Genomic DNA, 26,988 nt, shown 5'->3' with positions numbered 1-26,988 from the left:
AAAGGTGTGAATTCAAACGAGACAATTACCATGAAAGTTAAAAATGAAACGTGAAACAGGACGGTGAGTGAATGGATGTGATAATCAGTGAAAAGTGAAAGATGTGCTGCACCGAACAATGTAAATATAAAGTTCAATTAGAAATGAGAGTCCAGTCAGACGTCAGCAGCCTCCCACTTCACATAATAAACACACTATATTATATAATATACTGCACAATCATGTTGTCAAAAATATCAACATATCGTTACGTCAGTTCTCTCTTACTCCCTCCGACAGTGAGCTGACGTCAACACATTATCTTTAAAGGACTCATCTGAAGAGGCCTTCAGGACCAAGAAAAGAAAAACTTGCCGTCACGCTAAAGTCTCCTTTTTTGTTTTTATCAAAACCTAATAGATATTTTTCAGTGTATCGTATCGAGGTTAGAAATTCCAGTACGCTGTCGACACCAGCTCACATTCACAGATTAGAACCGGCGCTGGAGTCGGCGTTACCTCGAAGCGGTCGGGTACGTTGAGTTTGGGTGTCGGTACTCCCACCAGATAATCCACCAGCACCATGATCATGATGGTCAGAAAGACGGCGAAGTCACTGATGGTCGATCGAACCTGCAGACACGAGACGATCTGATCAACATTTACCATCAATAATTTACCAACAAAACCCGACTGAGTGATTTCACCGACTGTCAGTGTCAAAATTATAAGTACTGCAGAAAATGACAATCTCAACGCTGTTTCAGATTTAATGCCTCGTCTTTTTACTTACTACACACAACACACACTCAGGTTGGATTTACTGCATTTCAATGATTCAAAGTTTGAGCTGTGAAAATAAAAAAAGGTTTGAGTTTGAATATTGAGCTAAATAAACATTTAAAATCACTGAACTGCTGGGAGCTGATACAGAAAACATCTGAGACGGATGTTAACAATTTTAACAACAGTAATCCGTTATTTTACGTCTTTTTTTTAAATATATCAATCAGATGTGAATTATCATAGAATAACAGACTACGTGGTGTCACATGTTGAACAGCTGCATGTTGTTCCCACGTTTAGTAAAATCCAAAAATACAATAATTAAACTGATCTCTTGAATTTGAGGTGATAAATTGTAAAGCATTCCATTAAACATTTGATAAATGTATATGATAAACATGAATAAATGTATATGATAGGAAGGAAAACCTCAGTCAAGCATCTGAACCATCAGATAAAAGATCCATATGTGACATAAGAGTTGAAAAGATGTTTTTAATCAGTTTCTTTCTCATCAAACTGGATGTGTGTGTGGCGGATACACACCCTGGTGGGGAAGTATCTCTTGGTCTTGAACTGTTTGAGGAAGGACGAGAGGAAGAAGGTGGTGAAGAAGAGGATGACGGACCAGAACAGGACGTCGGGGACGAAGGGGCCATCGTGGCCGCAGGCCGAGCCGACGAACACGCCGTGTAGATCCCCACAGTCCTGAACACAGACAGAGTGATGAGCTGCAGCTCCTCTAACAGCCACCAGAGGCCGCTGTGATCTGACTGTGTTGAAGTGAACAGGAAAACCTCCAACTTCTCTCTATGAATACACTGAATGTTCTTCTGTCTCACTCGACTGGACGACATGAGTCCGATATCGTTCCACTCAGAACACCATCAAACCACATGCGGTCTGTCTCCACACCTGAAGGCATCTGTTGATTATTTTAAGTGATATCGTCACATAATGAACTGTGAGTCGAGCCTCCACATGAACACACACTGTGTTTGAGCTGTGTGTGTGTGTGTGTGTGTGTGTGTGTGTGTGTGTGTGTGTGTGTGTGTGTGATGAAGGGTTCATTCTGACCTTCACACTCAGCTGGTCCCACTGGATGTTTTCTGACGTCAGGTTCTGCTTGCTCCACACCTGTTGGGCTTCAGCGGAGGCGTTGGTGGGTGGAGAACACTGACACCTGCAGCAGAGCAGCAACACGAGGCGGGTACACTATGAAACAACACAACTTTAAAGTTCAACCGATTCACTGAAGCTTTTCGAACGAGCCCCTGACCTTCAGAGAAGCTGCTAGAAAACAAAGTCTGCAGCAGTTAGTCAGAGAACACATGGCGCTGCTGGTCGGGCCTTACGTGTAGAAGGTGAGGTTGTCCAGCTGGTTGTGCATGTTGATGGGGTAAACCTCCCCGAGGTGCACCAGCTTCTCCAGAGCCTCGTAGATGAAGATGATGCAGATGAGGGCGGCGAAGGCCTCCTCGGTGAAGCGCGTGATGTAGCAGACGAGAGAGCTGGCGTCGGTGGCGACCAGCACGAGGCAGAGGAAGGCCGTCCAGAGCCCGATGCTGGTCCGCAGGGACAGGTAGGACAGGTCGTAGTCACTGAGGACAGACAGGACAGGAACATACGTCTGGTTTTAAAATGTTTTAAATGTACAGGATGTCATGTCGGCCACTGTAGACAAAAAAAGGACACAAACAGCGCGGGATCATGGGAGTTGTTGTCTTTACTGTTAAATAACCTCCACTGCTGATTAAATCTCTCTGTGACTCAGACGAGGTGGTTTAAAGTTTTCCTCACACTCCGACTCTCCGTCACACTCTGACTCCGTCACACTCTGAAGACCAGATGAAACTCACCGTTCCCTCGAGGAAACATTTGGCACGATGTGTTCTTACATCGTGCCAAATGTTTCCAACAATGTTCAAACCACAGAAATCCACAACTCAAAATATATGCAAACATTCAACATATTACATCTTTAACACCAGTAACAAACACACTGTTATCTCTCTTATCTCATCCGGCAGCTCTTCAATAGTCTCAGACATTCATTTCACTTCAGTTTTAACTGTCGCTGTGACATAAAAGTTGGTTCAGACACTGAAAATGTTTGAGAACGTAAAGTTATGTTCTGTAAAACAGAGAAATCAGACTGGAGCTCTGTGTCGTTTCACAACACTAACACCACCTCATGTGCACAACTAGTAACACAAAACAAATGAAGCAAAGTCGCACGTGTTGAAATGTCTGAACTCAATACAAAACAGGCCAAACAATCAGAACTGACCTGATCAAAGAACCAGTCAACAAGATTAGAAATCCAATCTGCACATTCAATCACAGCTCAGCTGTTCGTCACCTTTTATTTAACCTCCTCTGTTGGAGTAGAAACTATTTCACGCAGGAGAGAATAAACAGACTGTTCTGTTCAGAGTCGATGGTGCAGATTTACTTTTACTTCATCTTAATGAGAAATACTATCAAGAGAGCTGAGCTGCTTCAGTCTGCAGGAGCAGTAATCAGTGTTTACAGTCTACACTGATGTACAGAGTCAACACTGATGTACAGAGTCAACACTGATGTACAGAGTCAACACTGACTCAGGACAGACTGAGGCCATCGACCACACAGAGGCTCTCTATAAAAACCAGAGGCCTCTCTGTCCTCTTTCTGTCCCTCATCATGTCTCGGTGTCTCCCCGTCCTGCTGCTGTTGGCCCTGGCCTGCCTGGCTCGGTTCGGTTCGGCTCAGCCCGTCGACAGCCAGGCCGACCTGAAGCGGGTGCAGGCCGATCTGGAGGAGCTGAAGGCCGAGAGACGAGGTAAGGTCTCCACTCACACCTGGACGACCTCTGAGTGTTTCAGACGGCTCCGTCACATTGACTCTGAGTCAACGCGACACTTTCCTCAAGATCACTTCCTGCGGCTCAGACTGGAGAGGCTGCTGCTGATAGTCTTCTGCTAATGAATGAGTTTTCTTTCAGGCAGAGAGACGAAGTCTGAAGGTTTTAGAGGAACAACTGAAGCAGCTGGAGACTAAAACATCAGATGTCTCCAAACAGCTCGTCTGCTGTTTTACTGTGAAGCTCCAGGAATGTTTTGTGGACTACGACTTCTTTCATACAGAAAAGTTACTGACGCTCTTTATTCTGCAACTTCAGATTTGTAGCTGACAGAAACTGTTTCCATCTCAGAAAAAACATCATCTTGTTTCCTAGAAAGCGGAAAACTTTCTGGAGAGAAACTGCTGTCTGCTGGTCAGCCAGTGTTGACTGAGGAGGACACAGATGTTTTCCAACACAGCTGTTCATATTTTGTTCTGATGATTCAAACAGGAGCGTTTCATGTAATCTCGTCTATGAATCAGACTTTTATTGCAGGAATCCAGAAATATCACCTGAAATAACTGGACTGTGTGCGGCTCACTGACCGCTCACGATATTTACAACAGTTCTTCTCTTTAATTGTTTTCAGCGATGACAGAGCGTCTGGATGCAGCTGAGAGGGAGCTGAAGAGAGTGAAAGGTAAATAAAGAACGTAATGTTTAAAACACTAGTAATAATATATATATATATATATATATATATATATACATATATATATATACATATATATAAATAATATGTCTTCATGGGAGAAGTTATAGCTCGAACAGTAAAAACAGTAAAAAATGAAAGCAGTTATTAAATGTCTGTATGCTGATTATAAACAATAAGTCAAAGTTTTTAATCTCAAACATGTTTCATAATTAAACATTAAGGTGACGCAGCCTCAGATACATGACTCTGCACTTTAAAGGAGCAGTCTGTAGCTTAGTTGAAGAAATGTTAATGAGCAGAGAAAGATCCTCATTGGCTGATTTTTTTTCTGCCTACACAAACTCAATAAACAAACTCTTTGTTTTCATGATGAATAAACTGAATAAACAAACTGACCTGGAAGGACAACACACTTTATACTGTTCTACTGTGTTCATATGTGGCGGACCCTGCCACCTCTCTAGCTTCAAACAGTGTTCTGGGACCTTATTTTCCTCTGAGAACAGCTGGTTTATTCAAAGTTAGTATTATTACCTCATTAATACTGTAAATAATAAAACTTGCTGCTCCTTTAAGCGAAGTTCTCACAAACACTTCCGATGACAGGATCAGACTTTTTCTTTTCTTTCGTACAGAAACACCTAAAATTGCGTTCGCGGCCTCGCTGGGTGGAAACGGCCTCGTGAAGACGACCACCGGCAACAAAGACCTCGTCTACAGGGACGTCCTGACCAACGTGGGCGGGGCTTACAACGCTGAGACAGGTGAGACCCTGTAATCAAGTGTCCATTAAAGGGGAGACGCTACAGGTGAATATATAATCTCACAGAGATGCTTCTCAGTTTATTACTCACATTAAGACAATTATTATTTTTTAATTACAAGGTTTCTGATATTTTATGTTAAATATGCAAATGAGGCCATGCAATTAAATATGCACACATTAGCATGAATGTCCAGAACAGAAATCTGAACTGAAATAGACATTTTGGACATTTTCTGTCCACTAATCTGAAAGAAGGACACGTAACTGAAGCAAAAAAGTCCAAACTCTTAAAACTGATCCGTGAATGAAATTCAGCTGAAGTGTTCAACTTCAATTTAGTGTGAAATCTGATCAATTTCCAGAAATTTGACCTGTGTTGCTGGAGATAAACAGCAGGAGGAGCTATAACACCGGCCTGTCATTAAAGAGAAGACAGGCTAACGAGATGCCTCATTTAATAATAATACCACACAAATGTGAAGAAACACCTGTGGATGAAACAGCTAACGACACTCCTGTGAGGTATCAGTAGCGTCTCTTGACCTGTCTTGGTCATGGTAATGGTAGATTCAGTAGGACAGCGATGACTCCATTATGTTTCATGTTTCAGCCCCAGCTCCTCATCACTCCTCCTCTTCCCTCCAGGTGTGTTCACAGCACCGATCCGTGGAGTCTACTACATCCGCTTCACAGCTAACGGTCCCAGCAACTTCCCCATGAGCGCCGTTCTTTACAAAAACAACACTGAGATCCAGCTGATCGCCCACGAGCAGCCGTCCGGCGAGGGCAGCGACACGGCGTCCAACGGCGCCGCCCTGATGCTGGAGGCGGGCGACCAGCTGAAGATGGTGCTGTGGCACAACACTCAGATCTGGGACAACAGCAACCACCACAGCACCTTCAGCGGCTTCCTGCTCCTCTCCATGTGAGCTACTGCTGATACTACTACTACTACTACTACTACTACTACTACTACCACCAACCACCACAGCACCTTCAGCAGCAGCATGCATCACATGTGAAAGTCCACAGTGAGTCCTGAAGATGGACTTTGTCTGTCGCTTTGTGTTAAAGGGTGGACGAGCCTCCCGCAGAGGAAAGTGAAGAAGTCCAGCTGAAGAACCTTCAGGACTCACTGAAGCAGCTTCAGACGGACAATCTGAGTAAGACTCGATGTGAACTGGACCTGAGGACGTCCTCTGAACATATCTGTGTTAATGTCTCCTGAAAGCACTGCCAGATCACAGAGCTCTCATGACTGATATAGATAACGATAAATATAAGACATAGAGGATTAAATGAAGGTCACGTTGTTTCCCAGTAGGATCTGATGAAACGTGACTGTAGAGGTGATCGATCAGCTGACGGTGGTTCTGTGTCTCTTTGTGTTTGCAGGTGTCAAACAGAGACTGGAGGCCACAGAGCAGGAGCTGAAGGTGATGAGAGGTCAGTGTTTCCATCACAGTCCAGTCATTTTCCCTCTTAATGTTCATTCAACTGTGGTCACAGCTTCACAGAGACAAACCTGTTTCCAGCCGACACTGAGACAGACATGTTAGGATTGATGAGTCATCAGGGGGCTGCACTCAGGCACAGTGAGCTCCTCTGAGCCTTTTCTGGTGCCATTAACTGGGTGTACCTGTGGTGGAGGAGCGCCCTCTGTGGATATTAGTTCTTACTATAATACCATAAATGCAACGACTGTTTCACTCTGTGTATTTGTGTTAATGAGCTGAACAGGCCCGATCCATTCAGTCAGACTTCAGTCAAATGCTAAAAAGGGACCCAACGCGTACGACAGCCTGCTTTCTCTACATGCAGACACTTTAAGTTTAATTTGTCCAGATCTGTCTTTGAGGGAGATGAAGGTGAATGTAAAGTATGAACATTTACATTTAAGAGTTACTTCATTTGTTTAATCCACTAATGTAAAAACAGTTTTGACACCTGGACACAGAATCCAAACCATGTCCCTGGTTGATCTTTGTGAATATTTGTTCTCATTGATTTTCCTTCAGAGGTGCCGAAGGTGGCCTTCTCCGTGTCTCTGGGAGGTAACGGTCTCCAGAAGACGACATCAGGAAGTAAAAATCTCATCTACAAAGACGTCCTGACCAACATCGGACAGACGTACAACTCTGAGACAGGTCAGTGACACACACCGTCCAACATGTTCCTGCAGCCTGTAACACCTGTCCATGTAGATCATATGTAAATATTAGATTTACACTGAGAGGCCACGTTATCACAACTCCTCTACCATCACATCTGACTTCATCAGGAATCTGCTAAATACTGAGGACTTCACTGAGTCATTTGTTTTAGCATAGAGAGCTGTAGAGATGGTGTGTGTCTGTAGCTAACTGCAGTTAGCATCTCTCTGGTTCCTCTGTGATTATTGAACTGGATTTTAGTTTCTGATCTGTCCAGGTTCTGTTCAGCAGATCATCTCCACAGATGAACTCCACTCTGTGATGGTTGAAGGTAAATTAAATGTGTAGCAGTAAAAAGCTAATGCTAGGCTACAAACAGACGACATCACGGTCACATGACTCAAACGTCTCCACCACTGAGCGTCTTACTGCACAATTACTATCCAGGTTTCTATAAACTGATCAATGCACAAGTTGTGAAGTCAGAGTGAGAACAGTGTGTAACTAAAGTGGGCCTGTAAAGACGACTAGTGAGGAGACGAGTCTCCGTGTTCGCTGTGAGGACGTTTAATGTCCCCGACAACCTCTGTAGTCTCATTCAGACACTTGTTAGCACATGAAGAGCTTCATAATTAAACTGTGGACATTTAATGATGACAGGCTTGAATTGGGCCTTGGCAGAGGTATACACTCTACTCCTGTGATCTGGATGTTGCCACATTGCAATTTTGATAATATTTTGACCACAGGTGCAGCCCCAGCTACAATATGAGCCGGATGCCTTTTTCTTTGTGCTTTACTTATTTTGTCTCCTCTCACCTGCCGCATGTTTACTGACCCTTCCTCCTCCAGGTGTGTTCACAGCACCTGTTCGTGGAGTCTACTACATCCGCTTCACAGCCAACGGCCCCACCGACTTCCCCATGAGCGCCGTTCTTTACAAAAACAACACCGAGATCCAGCTGATCGCCCACGAGCAGCCGTCCGGCGAGGGCAGCGACACGGCGTCCAACGGCGCCGCCCTGCTGCTGGAGGCGGGCGACAGGCTCTCCCTGAAGCTGTGGCAAAACACTCAGATCTGGGACAACAGCAACCACCACAGCACCTTCAGCGGCTTCCTGCTGTTCCCCATGTGAGGACCAACATGTCCTGAACGTTCACCTGCATGTTTGTTTTGAATAAAACGAATGAAACTCGACACGTTTGTGTCATTTTAGACACTTTGACAGAGCAGCAGAGCAGAGCTCATGTCTTCAGAGACATCATTTCATTAAGCATAAAAATACTCCATTACAAGTTAAAGACCCGCATTCATAATCCTCCCGAGCATAAAGAAATGTAGGTCAGGTATCAGTAGTAAAAGTACTGCAGTATTCTTAGCTTCATGGAGTAAAAGTACTGCAGTATTCTGACCTGTGACCGACACATGAATCTATGAATCTGATTATTGTGTTTATAAACGTCAAGAAAAATCTGCAGATTTGAGAAAATCTTTGATATTTTTTACTTTAAATGAGTTTAAATAGATTCAGATGTTTGAAAATCATCATTAACTGTATAACTCTGATCTCTCTGATGCTGCCTCCACATTATGTGATATATTATATAAATAATAACTGCAGGCGCTGACGTCTCTCTGACGTACTTTCCTGGAAATGTTTGAGTTTTTAACAGCAGATAAAGTAGAATAGTGTGATATAATCTAGTGGGAAATGGAGCAGGTTAAAAAATAAGGGTTTTATGTAAGTGTTACAAAACGTTTTGTTATTATAAAAATCATTTTTAATCCTCAGACAAAAAGAGTCAAACAATAGAAAACTGCAAATACACAATCCGTCTGAAGCCAATTACAGCGCTGATCCAAAACCCAGAAATCTGGATAATCTCGGACCTCCCTGGCTCCAGCAGAATAACATCGCCTCCCTGTTTGTTTTCAGCTCTTACTTAACTACATTTAAAAAAAACACAATCTCATTATCGAGGACATTAATGACATCACCCAGGTTACCATTTTAATTCCTGCAGGGGGCGTCACAGCTCAACACAGCAGCAGTGACACTGACCGACTGTGGAAGAAGAATTCTGGTTCTGTACTCAAATAAAAGTACCAGCAGAATGATGTAAAAATACTCCATTACTCCATTAAATACTCCATTACTCCATTAAAAATCCTGCATTCACAAGTGTATCTAAAGGAGTCAGTGCAGAGGACGAGGTCAAATATTAAACTAACAGATCAACATGAAACTTCCTGATTACTTACAATAACAAATATAGCTTCAGATATTTTATGCTTAAATATGCAAATGATACATACAATTAAAACACACTCATGTGGATAAAGAGACGAGAACTACAATAAACACCTACATGTGGATTTTGAATGTTTTCTGTCGCCAGTCTGAAAGTTACAGCAGCAAAATCCCAAAACTGACCAGAGCAAAAAAATATTTTCACCTGTCAAGGGACGATGTTTTTAACTTAACTTCTCACTTCTCTTCTGATGTCACAGTGTGACGTCACAGTGTGATGTCTGCAGAGAAGTGACACCATCCACGTATTAAACATGATCTTCAGTCTGACACCAGGCGCGACCTTTCCTGTCTGATTATGACATAAAGGACGCGTCTGTCATCGTTCGGCCCGGTCACCATCTCCAGGTAACGGTGCAACAACGTGATAACTGTGGAACCTGACGGAGGACGTGAAGGACGTGTCTCCTCTCAAGGACGTGTCTCCTCTCACCACCGAGACGTGAGACGCTTCAAAATCACCGTTCTTTCTCCAAAACCTGCCGACTGATTAATGCAACCGGCTGTTTTACCGACTGTTCACAGCACTCAGATCAGGTTTTTAGACCGAGAGTCTTGTGGTTGGTTTCTGTTTGGGACAGTAGCCAGGCTGCTAGCTGTAGCATGTTGCTAACGCTAGGAGTGGGGCTTGAGAAGTTGTGTATTTCTGTCTTCAGCACACCGCCTTCATGTAGTTTCAGTATCAGCAGTAAAAGTACTTCACACTGTGTACATTTACTGCTGTTAGATGTCACATACAGAACCTGAATAAAAACCGGACACGTGGCAGCCTGTGCAGGTCGACGACCGGACAGACGAGATGCTGAAGCACACAAACGTAGACAACATAAAAGTGAGCAAACATCTGGACCAGAACATCTGAGATCACAGCTGACGAGGACAGAGTGAGTTTCAACACCAGCCGGAGAGCACCGGCGGCTCCACTACCAGGGATTTATGGGTAACGAGTCAAACAACCAGACTCACCTGCAGAACTTGAAGAGGATCTTCTCGAATACTAGAACCGGACCGGTGCTGCCCAGGATGGTGAGAGGCTGACCAGCAAACAGAGAGTAGGCCACGCCCGTCAGAGACGCCCCGAACAGAGACTCGATGGCACTCTACCAGAGAGAGAGGAGACGGGTTAGTTCATGTCGCACCTCCAGGAGGAATATCACCCGTCAGCTGCTGCTCACTATGTTTCCTTTGGTGGCTTCTCCCAGCAGACCTCCGAACGTGATGACGGGCGACATGCAGGCGCAGTACAGGAAGAGGACGGACGCCAAACACTGCAGGCTGACGGCGTCTCTGATGTCACTCCACACGAAGGGAGCTTTCCTCCGAATGTCGTTCACCAAACCGCCAAAGATCCTGACGGACAGAGGACCCACTCTCTCCTCAATCATGACTCTCTGTTTTTATTCACAACAACTGACACAGAAACCTTCAATTTCTCACCCGGATCAATGAATCAGTTTAGTCATGAAGTCATAATTCTGATTCCAGCTTCTTAAATGTGAACACTTTCTGGTTTCAGTAAACTGAATATCTTTCTGATACCTGACACATTAGCTGAAGTCAGTCATTATTTCCCTGAACACAGCTCAGCTTCAACCCGAGGATGAGCTGTGTTTTTATTGATAAATGACTTCAACAATTGATAAAATGTTTTTAATTAACCCTTAAAGACGCAGACAGCAGCTGGCGGCTCATAATAACTATTCCTCTAAAACGTATAGTACCTTATAAACTGCTAATATTCTGCATATGCTTTAAAAACTCATGTGCAGTGGAGTTTCTGTAGTGAACGTGATTACATCATCATGTTCTGCAGCACTGATTCGTCAGGATCCAACATAGTTTCCCACTCTGGTTGCAGCCGAGCTACTTCTCTTGTTCATGTTCAGTGGATCAAACGTTTCTCTGAAAAAATACAATATCGCTTAAATCTACTAAACTTTCTTTTTCATTCTGAACCTTTCTGGAAACATCTACACGGTCAGTGGATGAAATGTAGGATCACACCTATTTTTCACTGAAGAACACTGAAGACAATATCATCATTAATGTCTGTAACTTGTGAGGAAAGTTCAGAGGTAGACAGAAAAGTTCCTGAGGTTCTGTCTGCGTTCACAGTAAAAAAAACACATTTTGACTGCAGTTTCTTTTAAATTCTGGTAAATTCATCGATTCTCAGGCAAATTAAATGAAAAATTGGGATTTTAAAAGAGCCGGACTGAAACTTCAGGCTCTCCTGAATCTATTGATGTCTGACACTTGATGCTGGCAGCTAAAATAGAGGAGGAACATCTAAAGTAGGTACAGGAGAGTCTGTCAGGTTGTTGATGCTCTTGTGTACGTGCCATCCTCTCACAGTCCTGTAAAGTAAGACAGTTTGCAGACTGACCTCCCCGTCCTCTGCAGCTCCGGTCCCGCCTGATGCTCCGCCTCCTTGATGGTGTCAGAGCCATGGGCGGAGCCATTCGGCATGGACGGCATCTTCCTCTTTTCCTGCAGACGGACAGAGGACGAAGACACGGAGCTGAACTCAGGTCAGACAGGACTAGCATCAGAGATCCTCGCTGTCTGACAGGAGGAGGTCTCGTGTTGCTGGAGGAGTGGCGGGCTCACCTGAGACGGGACGCTCTTCGGGGGCTCGATGCGGATGCTGGGGTCCCACTCACCCGGAGGAAGCACCGTGACCTGATCCAGGAACTCATCGATCCCTGACAGCAGGTCGTTCCTGTCCTTCGCCTTGTAGGCAACATCGTGGAAAATCTAGCAGAGAGAGAAGAAGCTGCAGCTCACCTGGAAACCTGCACAGCAACACTGTCAGGTATGCAAAGACGTTGAAAATAAAGTATTGAAAAACCAAAATAATTATTAATTACAGGGAGCTCTGCCAACACGGGGCCGACTGGACCCTGCTGATCTCTTGCTGCCTGTTACTGCCTGCATGTGTTTCCTGGCTGAAATTCTACTTTTACCATTTCATGTGTTTCACATGTTTATTTAAAGAGTTCTGGTGAAACTCTGATGTGTAAAATCACTGCAGGTCCCCTTTAAATGACGCGTTTCTCCTGACTGTGCTCCTCAGCACCTAGAGGTGTGGAAACGTCACAGTTCTTACATACGTCACAATTAAACAACAAAGTCCGAGGCTGAAAAATGAAGCCAAGACAGAAGTGTCAAAAACTGCAGTTCTTCTAACGGCCACACGAGGCTCTGACAGCGAGTCCGTGTTAAAACGTCCGACTTTACAGCAGAAATAAACGTTTACAGCTGGTTTCTGTAGATAATTTATCCCTTCATGACAACTTTTATACAATTCAATGGTTTCAACTATAATGAGGCTCAAAGTTATGCATAATTAGGGGTGTGGCCTCCCTGAGTGACAGGTAGCTGTGAGCCGTCTGCTCAGCTTCACCGCAGATAATCCATCACTGATCTTCATCTCTCTGACATGTTTGTGTTTGGTGCCTTCTGGAGAAATGTTAATACAAATATCAGAACATAACCTGTACATAACCATAACCTTTCTCTGTGGTGAATTGAACTAACAGACGTGTTTTGGATTAACGAGCGGCTCTGTTAGCGTTAACCTGCAGACAGCTCAGGAGGAATAAACAGCCGGAGTCGAGGAGAGCACAGAGTTTGTTTTTTAAACTTTTAGGATTAAAAAGTGGGTTCATCTTCACTGTTCCTGCTGTAACGAGCTGTGGAGGAGCTGAAAGCCACTGTCACTTCTTTAGTTCTTCATTTGACTTGTGTTTTGTCCCCAACAGCATCTGACTGAGACGTTATCTCGGTGAAGTCGTCACATTAAACCTTCAGCTCCGGCTCTGTTTGTTTTTTAATGAGTAACTTAGCGTCCCTGAATGTGTCGTGGTTTAACTGATCCCTCTGTCGTCTCACCTCGTCTGTCATCAGAGTGGCCATGGAGCGTCCGATCTCATGGTACTGTGGACCTTTTCCAAACGGGCCGAGCAGCAGGAAGAGAAACCTGGACGGACAAGAAAACATGAAGACAGTCAGCAACAAATCCACTCAGACTGGTCAGATGTGGAGTCCTTAAACGGTTACTGTTGAAGTAAAACCAGGAGAATCACTAATCATCAACAAACGTGTGTGTGTGTGTGTGTGTGTGTGTGTGTGTGTGTGTGTGTGGCTCACCTGGTGGGCACTGGGACCTCAGTGAGGCCCGTCAGCAGCATGGCGGGGGCGAGTCGGACGAAGGCGATGATCGGGCGCTCCAGGAAGTCGACTTCACCCACAAGGACGTTGGAGGCCTCAGCACCAGGAGGGATCTTCTTCATGAAGTTCATGTCCACCTGACACACACACACACACACACACACACACACACACACACACACACACATCACCTCAACATGAACGCTGCAGCCTGTAGGGGGCGCTAGCAGCAGTTTAATCCTCCTGTCACAGCTCAGGTGAGTCATTGTTCTCAGGTAACAGCAGCAGGTTGAGTTTCCTCTGATCTGATCCCAGAGTCTCAGTTTAAGTGATTATCAGCTGATCCTTGACATTAAATATAAATTTTTTTTTAAAGGTCCCATATTGTACAAAGTCTTGTTTCATTATAAAGCAGGTGGACGTGTATAAATACACTCAATCCACAGAGAAATACACAGTCTGTATTCAGAAACTGCCTTTAAACGAGCCGTCATGACTTGGTTAACGTTGTGATGTCACAAGTATACAGTCTCCGCCCTCGGTGCCTGCTCAGGCCTGTGAGAGCTGACCAATCAGAGCAGAGGGGGCTTTTCACACAGGCTGAACAGGTGTTGCAGTGTAGCAATAGTGTTTTTGAGCATTAAAGCACGTAAACATTTTCCAGCAGAGACCCTAAATAAAAGTATGAATCTGGAAATCAGCATCACGTGGGACCTTTGATGGAGAAGATCCTTTTAGAAGCTGTTCTGTAGCTTTCGATCACATCACATGATCTTCCTCAGCAGATGAAGTTACTAATCTTCATCTCAACAGCACCTATCAAACCAGAGTGAGACGGTGCTTCACAGAGTTTAAGCTCTTTTTAAGCTCTACTCACACTTCTCAGAAACACAGTAGCCGCCAATTCCTGCTCATGATCTCCTCCATCGCAGCTAAACTACACTGAAATATGTTTCTGAAGGCAGTTCAGTTTTTATCAGCACTGCCGAGTTCAGACAGTTTGATCAGAGCTGATCCAGCTACACTTTTTGAGTCTGTGGACGAACGTTAACAAAATGTAAAACATGTTCTGCATCATTTGGAGGTTTAACATTATTCATACCAACACTGAAGTGACACAAAAACTCTGGACTGGAGAAGTTTTAACATCAGATCTGAGCAGTGAAGACGGACCACGAAGGTCTTAAACTGATGTATTTGGGCACATTAAGGACGTCTTCTCCATCATCATCATGTCATACGACAGAAAGCTCAAGCACAGCGACTAAAGGGATCATGTGGTGAAATTATTTTGTTAACAGCTGATATATTGTTCTGATGTCTGCTCTAAAATCCCACATCTCTGCTACAGCGTCAATGAAGACATCTTGATTCAACACCAACATTCAAACTAAATCAAGACAACAGGAGTCCAACTCTTCACCACGAAACACTGAAACAACACAACAGAGTCAGCGTCACACCGACTTCACTGAACGACACAAACAGCGAGGACACAGCGCATCACCACAACACAGGCCACTGATTGGTCGACAGCCGGTGACTGACAGGTGAACAGACTTACAGCGGGCTTTCTGCCGGCCGCCGGCAGCAAACAAACGCAGTCGCAGTCCTGCCGAGAAACAAACAAGTCATCCCTCCAAAACACAAACACAGCTGCTGATTGGCTGCATCAGTTTCACACGGACCAATTACAGAACTCGGACATGACTCAGTTTATTGGAGGTTTTGTGTTCTGTAACTTCAGCTCATTGTGAAATGATGTGAAATATTAAAGTGTTTCTGTTTCTGAGGATTGGGCCCATCGTGATAATGTCCAGGCCAAATAATGAGACAGGCGATATTACCGTCGCTCGCTCGTTCAGCCAAACTACCGTCGCTGAGTGCTGGACTCATTTACAGTGTTGCACTAGTTAACGACTGTTAAAGACGACATGCAGCTTCATTCAGATCCTTTGGCTCATCATTTACTTCTTAGAAACTAAGTTCTCCGTGTCTGTGTTAAAGCCTGATGTCACATGGTAACTGTTCAATACTCGATTTTTTGAAAAACATTGCATATGACTGCAAATTGTGATATTCGATAAGATCTGATATCGGCCCAAACCTAAACAGACTGTGATTGTTGTTGTACTGTGATTTTGATTTTGAAAATTAATGAATAAACATATTGATGAGACGTCTCTGGATTTGGTCCCATCGACCTCTAACGGAGGAAGTGGCTGCAGGAACCACAGCGATGCTCGTGGTCAGGTTTCAACCAGATGGAGACTCCTGGTTATAAAATGACTGTTTCATGTCCCATAATCATTCTGATGTGACACCGTGTTAGAAGAATGCTGAACTTTACCTCGTGCTTCAATGAGACTGATGTCAAAGAGCCTTCAGCAAAGTGTGATCCTGTCAATCCGCTACGTTTACTGCTGTCAGTCAGTGTGTCAGGCGGTGTGTGTCTGTTGGTGTGTCTGTCGGTGTGTCTGTCGGTGTGTGTCTGTCGGTGTGTGTCTGTCGGTGTGTGTCAGTCGGTGTGTGTCAGTCGGTGTGTGTCTGTCGGTGTGTGTCTGTCGGTGTGTCTGTCGGTGTGTGTCTGTCGTTGTTCCTGAGTTATGATATAAAATGTAATTATTTGACGTTTGTGTGAAATTTAGCACATGAATTCTTGAGTTACGGCCAACGTGTGTGAGGTCACAGTTAATTATTTCTGCATGTTGTTGGCCGGTTAATCTGAAAACTCAAAATCATGGTAGACGACTTACTGTAACATCTCACATCTTCACTTTACATGATGACGACAGAAGAATCGTCACTGTAATAACTTTCCAAACTGTTAAATCAACCTTCAGACTCTCTTCGTTACTCAAACGCGTCTTCCTGATGTTTAAAACCCGAGGATCCTACACAGCAGGAGTTACGAGCGGTCGTTACCTTACTGAAGTCCACGGTGCTGTTCTCCCGGCTGCTACCGTTGCCGCCGTTGACACGACTCTCGCCGTTCTTGCTGTTGTCGAGGTTTCCTGGAGCCGAGTGAGGGGACGCCAGCAGACCTGAAGACATGGAAAGATGTTTGTAAGAGGAACGGGAGAAGCTGTGAGCTGATCTGAATCTGTTTTCTGACTGAATCCTGAAGGCGTCTTCAGGCACGAAGCACGAGTCGCCCTCAGGGACACCAGCCACCTGCTGCCGTCTCAAGTCAACTGCCACTTTGTTTGAGTGAATTTCCCTCTTGGGCTGAATTATTTTAAACTATTATCGTCTGACTTCTCAACAACTAAACCTGGAGAAGCAAATAGGGGTCGACCGATATGTCTTTTTCAGGACTGATAACGATGCCAATAATTAGAAATCAAGGAGACCGATTAGTGATGTTTGGAACTGATATTCATTTGCAGTAAAAATTTAAATCTTGGTGTCAGAAGTGAGAACCAGTGATTAAATGAACCTAACAACAGTTTACTCAAGTACGATTTCGAGGTACTTTTCATTTTCTACTACTTCACCCTTCCTGTCCACTAGAAAGGTGGCAGGGTCCGCCACATACAAACTAAGTAAAACAGTATAAAGTGTGTTGTCCTTTAAGGTCAGTTTGTTTATTCAGTTTATTCATCATGAAAACAAAGAGAGTTTGTTTATTTAGTTTGTTTAAAATCAGCCAATGAGGATCTTTCTCTGCTCATTAACATTTCTTCAACAAAACTACAGACTGCTCCTTTAATTTTTGTTTTATTCACAAGTATTCTCTATAGAAGTAAAGTTATTATTATCATCATGACTACAATCTGCTCTGGTTGAGTGTCAACAGATAATTGTTCCTGTTTGAGTCCGAGGAGCTGAAGCTGCTGATTTAAAGCACATGACTGCTACACACACACACACACACACACACACACACACACACACACACACACACACACACACACACACACACACACACACACACACACACACACACACACACACACACACACACACACACACACACACACACACACACACACCTCGTGTCCTGTTGCAGTCCAACAGTCTCGATATCAAACCTGATGTTAAAGTCTCTGTAACTGTGACTTCATGTGGTTCTGAACTGTTCAGTAGAAATTACACAACATGTGATTCAGTCCGATGAATCCAGACGTCTTTATAAAACATGTTGTAATGTGATTTTCACTTCTTGATTTTTAAATTAATAAAAAAACTTTCTAGCTCTGTTCTGAAGGTGATCAGCACATTTCAGCTTCCTCTCATACGACTCGAGCCCACTAACACCCACCAACATCTGTCTTTTGTCTTCAATGTGTTCGATCATCACAGGTGTTTACCGGCTGCAGCTCCGATCAGCTGTGACGGAAACACAACACCCGTGACTCGTTTCATGTTCGGGATGCTGGCAGGTAAATACTTTTAAATCCGTCTCTGTTAAAAGATATTAAAAAGTGACCACCATTAAACCTTCAGAGGCGTCCACGTCACTGCCCAGCTGCCTGATCTGTACTGAGCATGTGCGGATCTCAACAGAGATGAGAAAGAAGCGAGACGTCTCACTCTTTACTACTTCCATCATCAGCTCCAGACAGATTTTGTCTAATTCAAAATTACATTGATTGAGACTTGTTAAAACAAGTTAACCGTCCTCTGGATGTATTCTGATGACATCTATGAACTGCTGCTTTCTGCTGTTTTCCAGCGTGTTGTGATGACGAAGATAAACAGAAAGGCCGACTCTTCTCCTGGCAACAGACACCCACTTAAAAAACTGGCATAAACACGTATAAAAGTATATTATTGTTGGTGCAGCTGCAAGAAAGACAACTGGATCATTTCTGTTGACCTCAGAGTAACAACGACCAGCAGCACCGGACATGGTGGAGACGTGAGCAGACAGTCGGCCTCCATCTTCCAGGAGATTTCGACAGAGCAGCGCAGTGAAAGTGAGTTTTATAGGGAGCCAATCAGAGCGCTGCTGGTGTCGTCATTCTGTAGAAAACACTTGCATCATGATAATCAGTTAGATTTTCTCTGTGCAGCCGCCCGTCAGCAGGTCGCTCTGCTCCATCAGTCGTCACACTCACTGCTTCCTGTGTATTTGGACTTTAAAACTCGTCAGCTTCAGCTCATTAACAGCTGTAACTCAGTAACGAGTCAGATGATGATGTGTCAGCTCTGCTCGACAACTTTATTTCACCTCTGAAGGTGAGAGACGGTCAGCTGGAACTAATGTAAAACCTGCCTCCTGATCCGAGCAGAGACCCGCTCGCTGCCACTAACGATGACAGAAGAAGAAGACGATGTTCCTGCATGTTTCTCTTCACTTCACAGTCGCTCATTAACGTTCTGCTGGAGCGATCAGAGAGGCCGTTGATGATGACGATCGGCTTTTTCTTCATTTTATTTGTAATTCTTTTGCATCGTTGACTCAAAGTTTCAGTTTCAGGAGGTCCAAACCTGACGACTGGTCTCACTTCACAGTGAGCAGTGTTCGAGCGTGAACATGTGACGAGGTGTAAAGACAACGTATTTCTAATCTTAGTCTATTGTCTAATAATTTATCCTGTCCGGTAAAACTGGGACAGACTGGCACATCTGAAGAGGCCCGTCTCTGTAGAGCAACACAGACACTTAAAAACATCAGATTTAGTTAGTAAAGACTTGATTAGTCGCAGACGGACAACAACAGGCTCTTCAGTTTGTCCAGACTAGTTGTGTTAACATGGACCCTAATATTTCACTAATGCTCACAGTGACATCACAATCAGAATAAAAATGCCTCATGTGACCACCTCAATCTGAAACGACTGATCCTCACGGTGAGAGGACATCATGTGACGTCCAGGAGCGACAGAAACACGGCGGTGACAGAACAGAACCGGTCTGTGGACGATTTAACTAACTCAGGATGGTCAAAGACGAACAAAGACAGAATCCACCGAACCAGAAGCGCAAATATTGTTCTCAGCAGGGCCGGGCCAGACGATTTCTGAGCCCTGACCATCATTACATCATGATTTAAGAAGGCTTCCTGTCAGAGAGCAGAGTGTCTCCTGGGAGTTGTTGTTGTTTGTTGTTTTAGTTATGAACAACAGATTAGTGTTTAGTATGAAGCCACACCATGCCGAGTCGTGCTGGCTCATATTTGCCTGAGTGACTGTGAGGATCCTCCTGTGTGTCCTCCGTCCTGAACACTTCCTCTTCCTCCTCCTCCTCCTCCTCCTCCTCAGGGGGGTAAACCACCACCTGGGGGATCCCTGCTCCTCCCCACAGCCCCCCCGGAGCAGAGCAGCGGCGTGGAGCGCCAGAGGAGGCGTGGCCTGACGGGGGAACCTCGAGGAGGGAGGGGGTGGGGCTGGGAGGGCAGGGCTCGGACAGGAGGCGGCCGCGTCGGAACAGAGTGGGAGTGGTCTGAGGCGAGGAGGCGGGGCTGGGGAGGAGGCGTCCAGACATGTAGGAGATACGAGGGGAGGAAGGAGGGGTGGAGGTGTCACTGAAGGAGTGATGCAGGGGGGAGAGGTGAGAGGAGGACAGACCCTCCCCTGGAGAGGAGGAAGAGGAGAAGAAGAAGGTGAAAGGACAGAAACATCAGCTGGACGAGTAAACGATGCTCATGCTGGTTTTAAAGTCGGCGTGCAAACTGAAGACACATCAGACAATCAGACTGATGGATCGTTTCAGTCATATAAGAACACGTATGTATTAGAGCCGCGTTGATATGTCGTCATGGATACACCATCATGTCAGCTGATTAGCAACAAGAAATACACGTCTGTCGAGAAAAGTCAAAGATATGTTTGTTACAGAGACTCTGTTTTAAATGGCCTCAGGGTTTGATCAGAAAGAGCAGAGAAGATTTTGTGACTGAGAACCTGATCTGACCTGATACCACCATCAGCTGAGTGATCGATCACACTGATCAGCTCTGAATCACAGCTACATTCACCTGCGTCTGAGTGACCACCTGTGATGTGATGTCACTTCCTGCTCTATATGAGACAAACCTGTCCATCACTGGGACAAACAGACTCCATGTTTCTACTCAAAGACAGAAAGAAGTTCATGCAGAACATTTGCTGAATTCACAAGAAGGAACAAATCAGTCAGAATCAGTCAGAGACAGAGTTTCACACAGTTTATAAAGTGTCTCCAACTCAACAACTCACTAAACTGACACATTTGTTAAGGGAGTCTGGGGACAAAGAAGTCGCCTATACTGGTTACTGTTTAGTGTGTTTGTAAAATGTGACATGTCTAGATCAATAAAATGTTTCTTCTTTCATAAATTGAGTGTAAATGGTGAAATCAGTGTAAACAGTGTGTTCAAACAGCTGCTAAATGTTGGCAGGTGAGACTTTAGCACTTTAGACACAGAAGCAGACAGGCTGGTACAGCCATGCTGCCACAAACTGACACTTTTTACAGGGAAACAAACAACTGACTGTTTTCATTTAATGCTGAATTTACAAGAAGGAGATGATGATTCAGAGTCTGTCAGAGACAGAGTTTCACTACGTTAGAGAGTTTGTTTTAACTCAACAACTCTTAAAATCACCACATTTGTGAAGGGAGTCTGGTGATGTTGTGTTACTAGTTCAATGAACAGACTGTGTTCACAAACATCTGCCAGATGTGCAGGTAGACATGTAATTAAGAAGCACACACACAGACACACACACACAGACACACATACACACACACACACACACACACACACACACACAGACACACAGACACAGACACAGACACACAGACACACACACACACACACACACACACACACACACACACACACACACACAGACACACACACACACACACACACACACACACACACACACAGACACACACACACACACACACACACAGACACACACACACACACACAGACACACACACACACACACACACAGGATGGTCTGGATTCATATCTGCTCTCTGCAGGTTTCAACACGACGGAGCTTCAGGGAACATCGGCAGAATTCAAACTCACAAACAGGATTTATGAGTCCGGATGTTAAAACACCGACTCATCAGCGGTGTTAGCTGGTTATTAGCTCGCTGACTTGGCAGGCGGATCAGGTTAGTGCTGACGGGTCAGAAACAGACCAGACCACTGCTGAGGACAACAGACAGGCCTCCACACTGCCAGCTAATATTAAACTATATTATTAATTAATAACTTTTCATGTCACATTAGTTCAACTCATCAAACTGAGACACACTCATGCAGCAGCGTCATTAAAACTAATCACAGACCGTCACATCACACGTCAGTCTACAGAAACACGACTGTCCTAGGTGACAACAGCGTTACCATGCCGACACGATGCCATCCACCAATCAGAGACCAGTCGTCTTGTCACTCTGTTACCTCAACCAATCAGGCCAGGTGAACTCTGAAACCAAACACACTGCAGGAGTTCTCAAAGACAGAGCAGCAGAGCTCACATCAACGTGAGACGCTTTGATTCAACAGGAAACATTCAAATCTGAGAGATTTATCAAAATCACAGAAACATAATATACAAACATCATGACCTGAGAATTATGTGGTTCCATCTCACAGACGTTCACGTCACACTGTTTCTATCTACTTGTGTTGGGATGTATTAGCTCAGAAAACCTTCTACCTCCAGTCATCAGTCGCCTTTTTTGTTGGAGTCTATACAGTTTTTAAAAAGAGCAGTTCTGTGCGTTGTTTAAATTATCATAATTATTGCAAAGCAACAATTGAATCAACCTGTACCTAGCTTAGGTTTCCTGTTAGCAGATAGTTTGCCACCTCATGAATAAACAACATCTTTATAAAAGACTGTACGGGTGGAGGGCCCTCGCTCCGTCTCTGGACACGGAGAACTCTGTGTGGCTCAATGAGACTCTCAGAAAGAGGAGGACTCACAGGCAGAACCACCAGCTGGTCCAGGAGCTTCACCTGGATGATGGTCAGATCAAGGTTTATGAAAACAGCTGGCAAAGACGCCTCTCGTGTTACCAGAGTTAAAGCCACAGAGATGAAACATCTCGACATGATAACACTGGAGACTGAATAGTTTTCTGTCATCATCATTCGAAGGTCATGATTATAAAATTGCTTTTCTTTCCAATTTAGACACGTATCCTCTTTTTCTGCGTCAGGATGAAATCTGTGTGATTAATCAGAACCTGGACATCAGAACCAAACCTTCCTGAAGATCTGCAGATGAATATTTCAGAAGTGAATTTCAGAATGACAAGAGCTCCGTGGTCTCACCGTTGCGTTCCAGTAAATGGGGGTCGGAGTGTTTCTTGCCTATGTCGGCGAAGGATCGAACCAGCGGGATCCGGTTGCTCAGCTTCTTCTCGCTCTGATGGTGGTGACGCCTCAACATGGCCTCCCTCACCTTCTCCCGACTGTCCTCCTCAAGCTGACCTGACGCCAGCATGCTGTCAATCACCATGTCTGCATGTGAGGAGAGACGATGTGAGGTGAGCGGACAGACTTGTACCATCAAACACACACCAGCAACAGTCTGTAGCTACATGCTGGATCATCCAGGTTCATCTGCTGTGGTGGAACTGAGAACTGTTAACTGGTTCACACGAAACCTGCAGAGAAGGTACTTTTGAGTTTCAATCAGAAGCTTCACACCCACTCAGACCAACATGATGTGTGGAGTTCCCCAAGACTCGATCCTCGGTCCTCTTTCATTTAACATGCATCAAACAGGCCACTTTGTGTAAAACCATTAAACAATAATCATCTTTATTCAGATTACTAAACTAAGCTCAGCTACCCGACATGTCAAACTAAGTGTTTAACGATCACGATGTGGTCTAATCAAAAGTAATCACAACAGCAGCAGGACTGTGTTCTGAGCACAGTAGGGATGTTAATGATTGATCATTAATCGATTGAGCCATTCAGTGGCTTCAGCATTGGAAGGATTGCGACTTACAGAAGCTCTGTGATGAAAATGAAGTCATTATATTGTGTAATCTAGTTTATTGTCCAGTAACTTCATGTTCACTTCATCTGTTCATTTATCTCCTCATGTAGCCGACTGATTTTACGTCAAACATAGATCAGGTCAGTGCTTTAAACAGTTTGCTAATGGGAAAAGATCCAACATGATTCATATATTATTAATGATTAATCGATAATCGATCGTTAAGGCAGCCGACTATCAATTACAGAAATTACTAAAAGTTTGCATCCCCGCAGAAGAACTCCACTCTGTCTTTGAAAACCAAAACCTAATTAAAAAAATGTCATAATATTAAATAAGTATTCATGGATTTAGAGTTGAACATTAGTAACATGATCAAACTGTCTTTTTTAAAAAGTATGACCAGAGGATTCATGTTGAGAAACAACAAAGACTTTAAATACCTACAAACTGTTTTAACACTCTTACTGTCTTTTAAATTTGGTCCCGTCCTTCAAATTTTCATTATCATGTTTCATGTTGTATTTCCTGTCAATGCATCATGTTAAAGTGCTATAACTCATCCATGTTAATGACATGACCTCCAGTCAGTAGTAGCTACACCATCACTAAAACATGATCACACGTCTGCTCAGCGTTGGTGAACCTGCTGACCTGCGATCTCGTCGATGGTGCTGGCCCTCATGTCGAGCAGCACGGTGCCGTTCAGGATGCAGGAGCGCAGCTCAAACAGACTGTGAAGGGACAGCGTGGCCACGTACGGTTTACTCCAACGTTCACCTCCGTCTTCTACGTCCTCCTCGAACTTCAGCCACCTGAAGACAACAGAGAGAGATTTAACTCAACATATGTCCCATATTGATTTGACAAATGTTATTTACAGCCTTTCTTAAGATGAAATCTTCCCTGTAGCTGCTAAGCAATAAGTGTTAGCGTGCACCCACTTCAGATATCATCAGGAGATGATGACTGAGCCTGACTTTATATCATCAGGAGATGATGACTGAGCCTGACTTTATATCATCAGGAGGAGACGATGGCTGAGCCTGACTTTATATCATCAGGAGGAGACGATGGCTGAGCCTGACTTTATATCATCAGGAGGAGACGATGGCTGAGCCTGACTTTATATCATCAGGAGGAGACGATGGCTGAGCCTGACTTTATATCATCAGGAGGAGACGATGGCTGAGCCTGACTTTATATCATCAGGAGGAGATGATGACTGAGCCTGACTTTATATCATCAGGAGGAGACGATGACTGAGCCTGACTTTATATCGTCAGGAGGAGATGATGACTGAGCCTGACTTTATATCATCAGGAGATGATGACTGAGCCTGACTTTATATCATCAGGAGGAGATGATGGCTGAGCCTGACTTTATATCATCAGGAGGAGACGATGACTGAGCCTGACTTTATATCGTCAGGAGGAGATGATGACTGAGCCTGACTTTATATCATCAGGAGATGATGGCTGAGCCTGACTTTATATTATCAGGAGGAGATGATGGCTGAGCCTGACTTTATATCATCAGGAGGAGATGATGACTGAGCCTGACTTTATATCATCAGGAGATGATGGCTGAGCCTGACTTTATATCATCAGGAGGAGATGATGACTGAGCCTGACTTTATATCATCAGGAGGAGATGATGGCTGAGCCTGACTTTATATCATCAGGAGGAGACGATGACTGAGCCTGACTTTATATCATCAGGAGGAGACGATGACTGAGCCTGACTTTATATCATCAGGAGGAGACGATGACTGAGCCTGACTTTATATCATCAGGAGGAGACGATGACTGAGCCTGACTTTATATCATCAGGAGGAGACGATGGCTGAGCCTGACTTTATATCATCAGGAGGAGATGATGGCTGAGTTTTACTGTTTGGGCGAACTGTTCCTTTAAATAACTTCAGTCTGACTGACTGCTGCACAGAAATATATAATGTTTGTTTCAGATCTAGGATCAAGTTTCTCCTCCTCAGCTCATTTTGACTGAAAAGATAAAAAGCAAACACGACTGTGAAAATCCAGTTCAGCCTCACAGGTGTAAAATAAATCCAGAGGATTTGTGAGCAAAGAGTCCTGCAGGAAGATCTAACATCCTCAGGGCTCAGATGATAAATCCTGAATAAACAAAGGTGTATCCTGTACAAAGAATGAGAACAACGTGCAGAGGTGTGTTAGTCTGCATCAGGTGGCTTATTATAAAACCCTGAAAAAAAAAAATAAAACTGAGAAAAATATGATAAAGAAGGTTTTCAAATCATTAAAAGAAAACAAAGACTGGTCCTCACCTGGCCGTCTCCTTCCACTCCTGGAAGTCTCCGTCTCTGAAGGTGATCTCGTCCAGCTCTGTGAACAGATCGTGGGAGATGTGCTCCTCGTCTCCGTCCTCCGTCCCGAGGATGAACTGGACCCTCTGAGACGGCGTGTCTGCAGCGACAACAAACTCTTCATCAGATTATTAATGTGATATCCAGGAGTGTGTGCGTGATTCAAAACCCTCTCTGAGTCTGGACGGACCGTATGTGGGGGACTCTCGTCCGTCCTCCCGGTCTGAGCGGTCCCGTCGTTTCCGGTGATGACGGTGTCCCCGGTGACGGTGACGCCTTCGACTCTGTCGACCCAGAGGAACGTGCACGCCGACGTACACCGCTCTGTGACCTGACGGAGGGAAACACAGTCAGCAAACAGCCGAACCGGAGCGTCCACTACCATCCGGTCTGACATCATCATTATGTGACGTTCATGTGGAAGACATTTTGTCCAAAGTGAGAACAACAGCTGGAAGTTCTTAAAAAATGGAGAAACATCACTAACAAAGAAGAACCACTGTTAATATTCCTGATTCTACTGATGGCAAAATTATTTTCTCACCTTCAGTCAAATTTAGTTTTGTTTGATAATCACCGACATGAAGTTTAATAGTTTAATAATCTGCTATTAAAATCTGGACTTTAATGTATTTCACTGTAAACATGTATGTAGATACTGCTTATATCCCTTTATTTATTTATACCTTTTATATTGTTTTATTTTTATTTTAACCAGCTGACTGTTCTGTGTTGTGTTGTATATCACGCATCGTAGGGTGTTGATTTTATTTGTTTACGTGCATATTTTTATCTTCTACGGGCAGTGCTTTTTATTTATATTTTATTTTATTTTATTTTATTACTTATCTTTTTATTGTGTACTTCATCTATTTATTGTCTTTTTATCTTGTTGTGCAGCACTTTGTAAAACCCTGTGTTTGTTAAAATCGTGCTATATAAATAAAGTGGATTGGATTTGATTGGATATATCTGTTAAGTGTTGTGTCGTGTACAACTGCTCCATGTGCCTTGAACTGCCCC

At 44.1% G+C, this 26,988-nt stretch overlaps 2 protein-coding genes across 6 annotated transcripts in view; one reads left to right on the top strand and one right to left on the bottom strand.

Moving 5' to 3' along the window:
- Nucleotides 1-26,988, bottom strand: part of LOC311260161 (sodium bicarbonate cotransporter 3-like) — a 51,076-nt gene that overhangs the window by 5,823 nt on the left and 18,265 nt on the right. For 2 of the 5 annotated variants that reach the window (XM_084357686.1, XM_084357685.1), the window contains exons 3-18: nt 26,156-26,296; nt 25,927-26,065; nt 24,273-24,433; nt 22,943-23,131; nt 19,839-20,231; nt 16,636-16,754; nt 13,690-13,847; nt 13,432-13,519; nt 12,148-12,294; nt 11,924-12,027; nt 10,713-10,887; nt 10,504-10,637; nt 2,120-2,365; nt 1,842-1,947; nt 1,311-1,472; nt 498-611 (exon numbers count right to left, since the gene is read on the bottom strand). In XM_084357686.1, coding sequence (XP_084213812.1) covers nt 498-611; nt 1,311-1,472; nt 1,842-1,947; nt 2,120-2,365; nt 10,504-10,637; nt 10,713-10,887; nt 11,924-12,027; nt 12,148-12,294; nt 13,432-13,519; nt 13,690-13,847; nt 16,636-16,754; nt 19,839-20,231; nt 22,943-23,131; nt 24,273-24,433; nt 25,927-26,065; nt 26,156-26,296 — 2,576 coding nt within the window. The remainder of the gene's footprint in view (nt 1-497; nt 612-1,310; nt 1,473-1,841; nt 1,948-2,119; nt 2,366-10,503; nt 10,638-10,712; nt 10,888-11,923; nt 12,028-12,147; nt 12,295-13,431; nt 13,520-13,689; nt 13,848-16,635; nt 16,755-19,838; nt 20,232-22,942; nt 23,132-24,272; nt 24,434-25,926; nt 26,066-26,155; nt 26,297-26,988) is intronic. The other 3 variants (XM_084357689.1, XM_084357688.1, XM_084357687.1) reach the window with 2 other exon arrangements.
- LOC311260162 (complement C1q tumor necrosis factor-related protein 4-like) lies at nt 3,425-8,423 on the top strand. The gene is made up of 8 exons (XM_084357690.1): nt 3,425-3,588; nt 4,241-4,291; nt 4,942-5,070; nt 5,718-5,997; nt 6,147-6,235; nt 6,468-6,518; nt 7,091-7,219; nt 8,078-8,423. Exons 1-8 carry the CDS (start codon nt 3,450-3,452, stop codon nt 8,359-8,361), a joined length of 1,152 nt encoding a protein of 383 aa, XP_084213816.1. The 5' UTR covers nt 3,425-3,449; the 3' UTR covers nt 8,362-8,423.

This window comes from Pagrus pagrus (assembly GCF_965226575.1).
Source record: "Pagrus pagrus genome assembly, chromosome: 7".
NCBI lineage: Eukaryota > Metazoa > Chordata > Actinopteri > Spariformes > Sparidae > Pagrus > Pagrus pagrus.
This window is presented reverse-complemented; position numbering and strand designations above follow the sequence as displayed.

Excerpts from the sequence above, each read along its gene's own strand:
- LOC311260162 (XM_084357690.1), top strand. The coding sequence starts at position 3,450 with ATGTCTCGGTGTCTCCCCGTCCTGCTGCTGTTGGCCCTGGCCTGCCTG. Across the intron at positions 6,236-6,467 it reads GCTTCAGACGGACAATCTGA|GTGTCAAACAGAGACTGGAG; the intron begins GTAAGACTCGAT and ends TTGTGTTTGCAG. Across the intron at positions 7,220-8,077 it reads GACGTACAACTCTGAGACAG|GTGTGTTCACAGCACCTGTT; the intron begins GTCAGTGACACA and ends TTCCTCCTCCAG.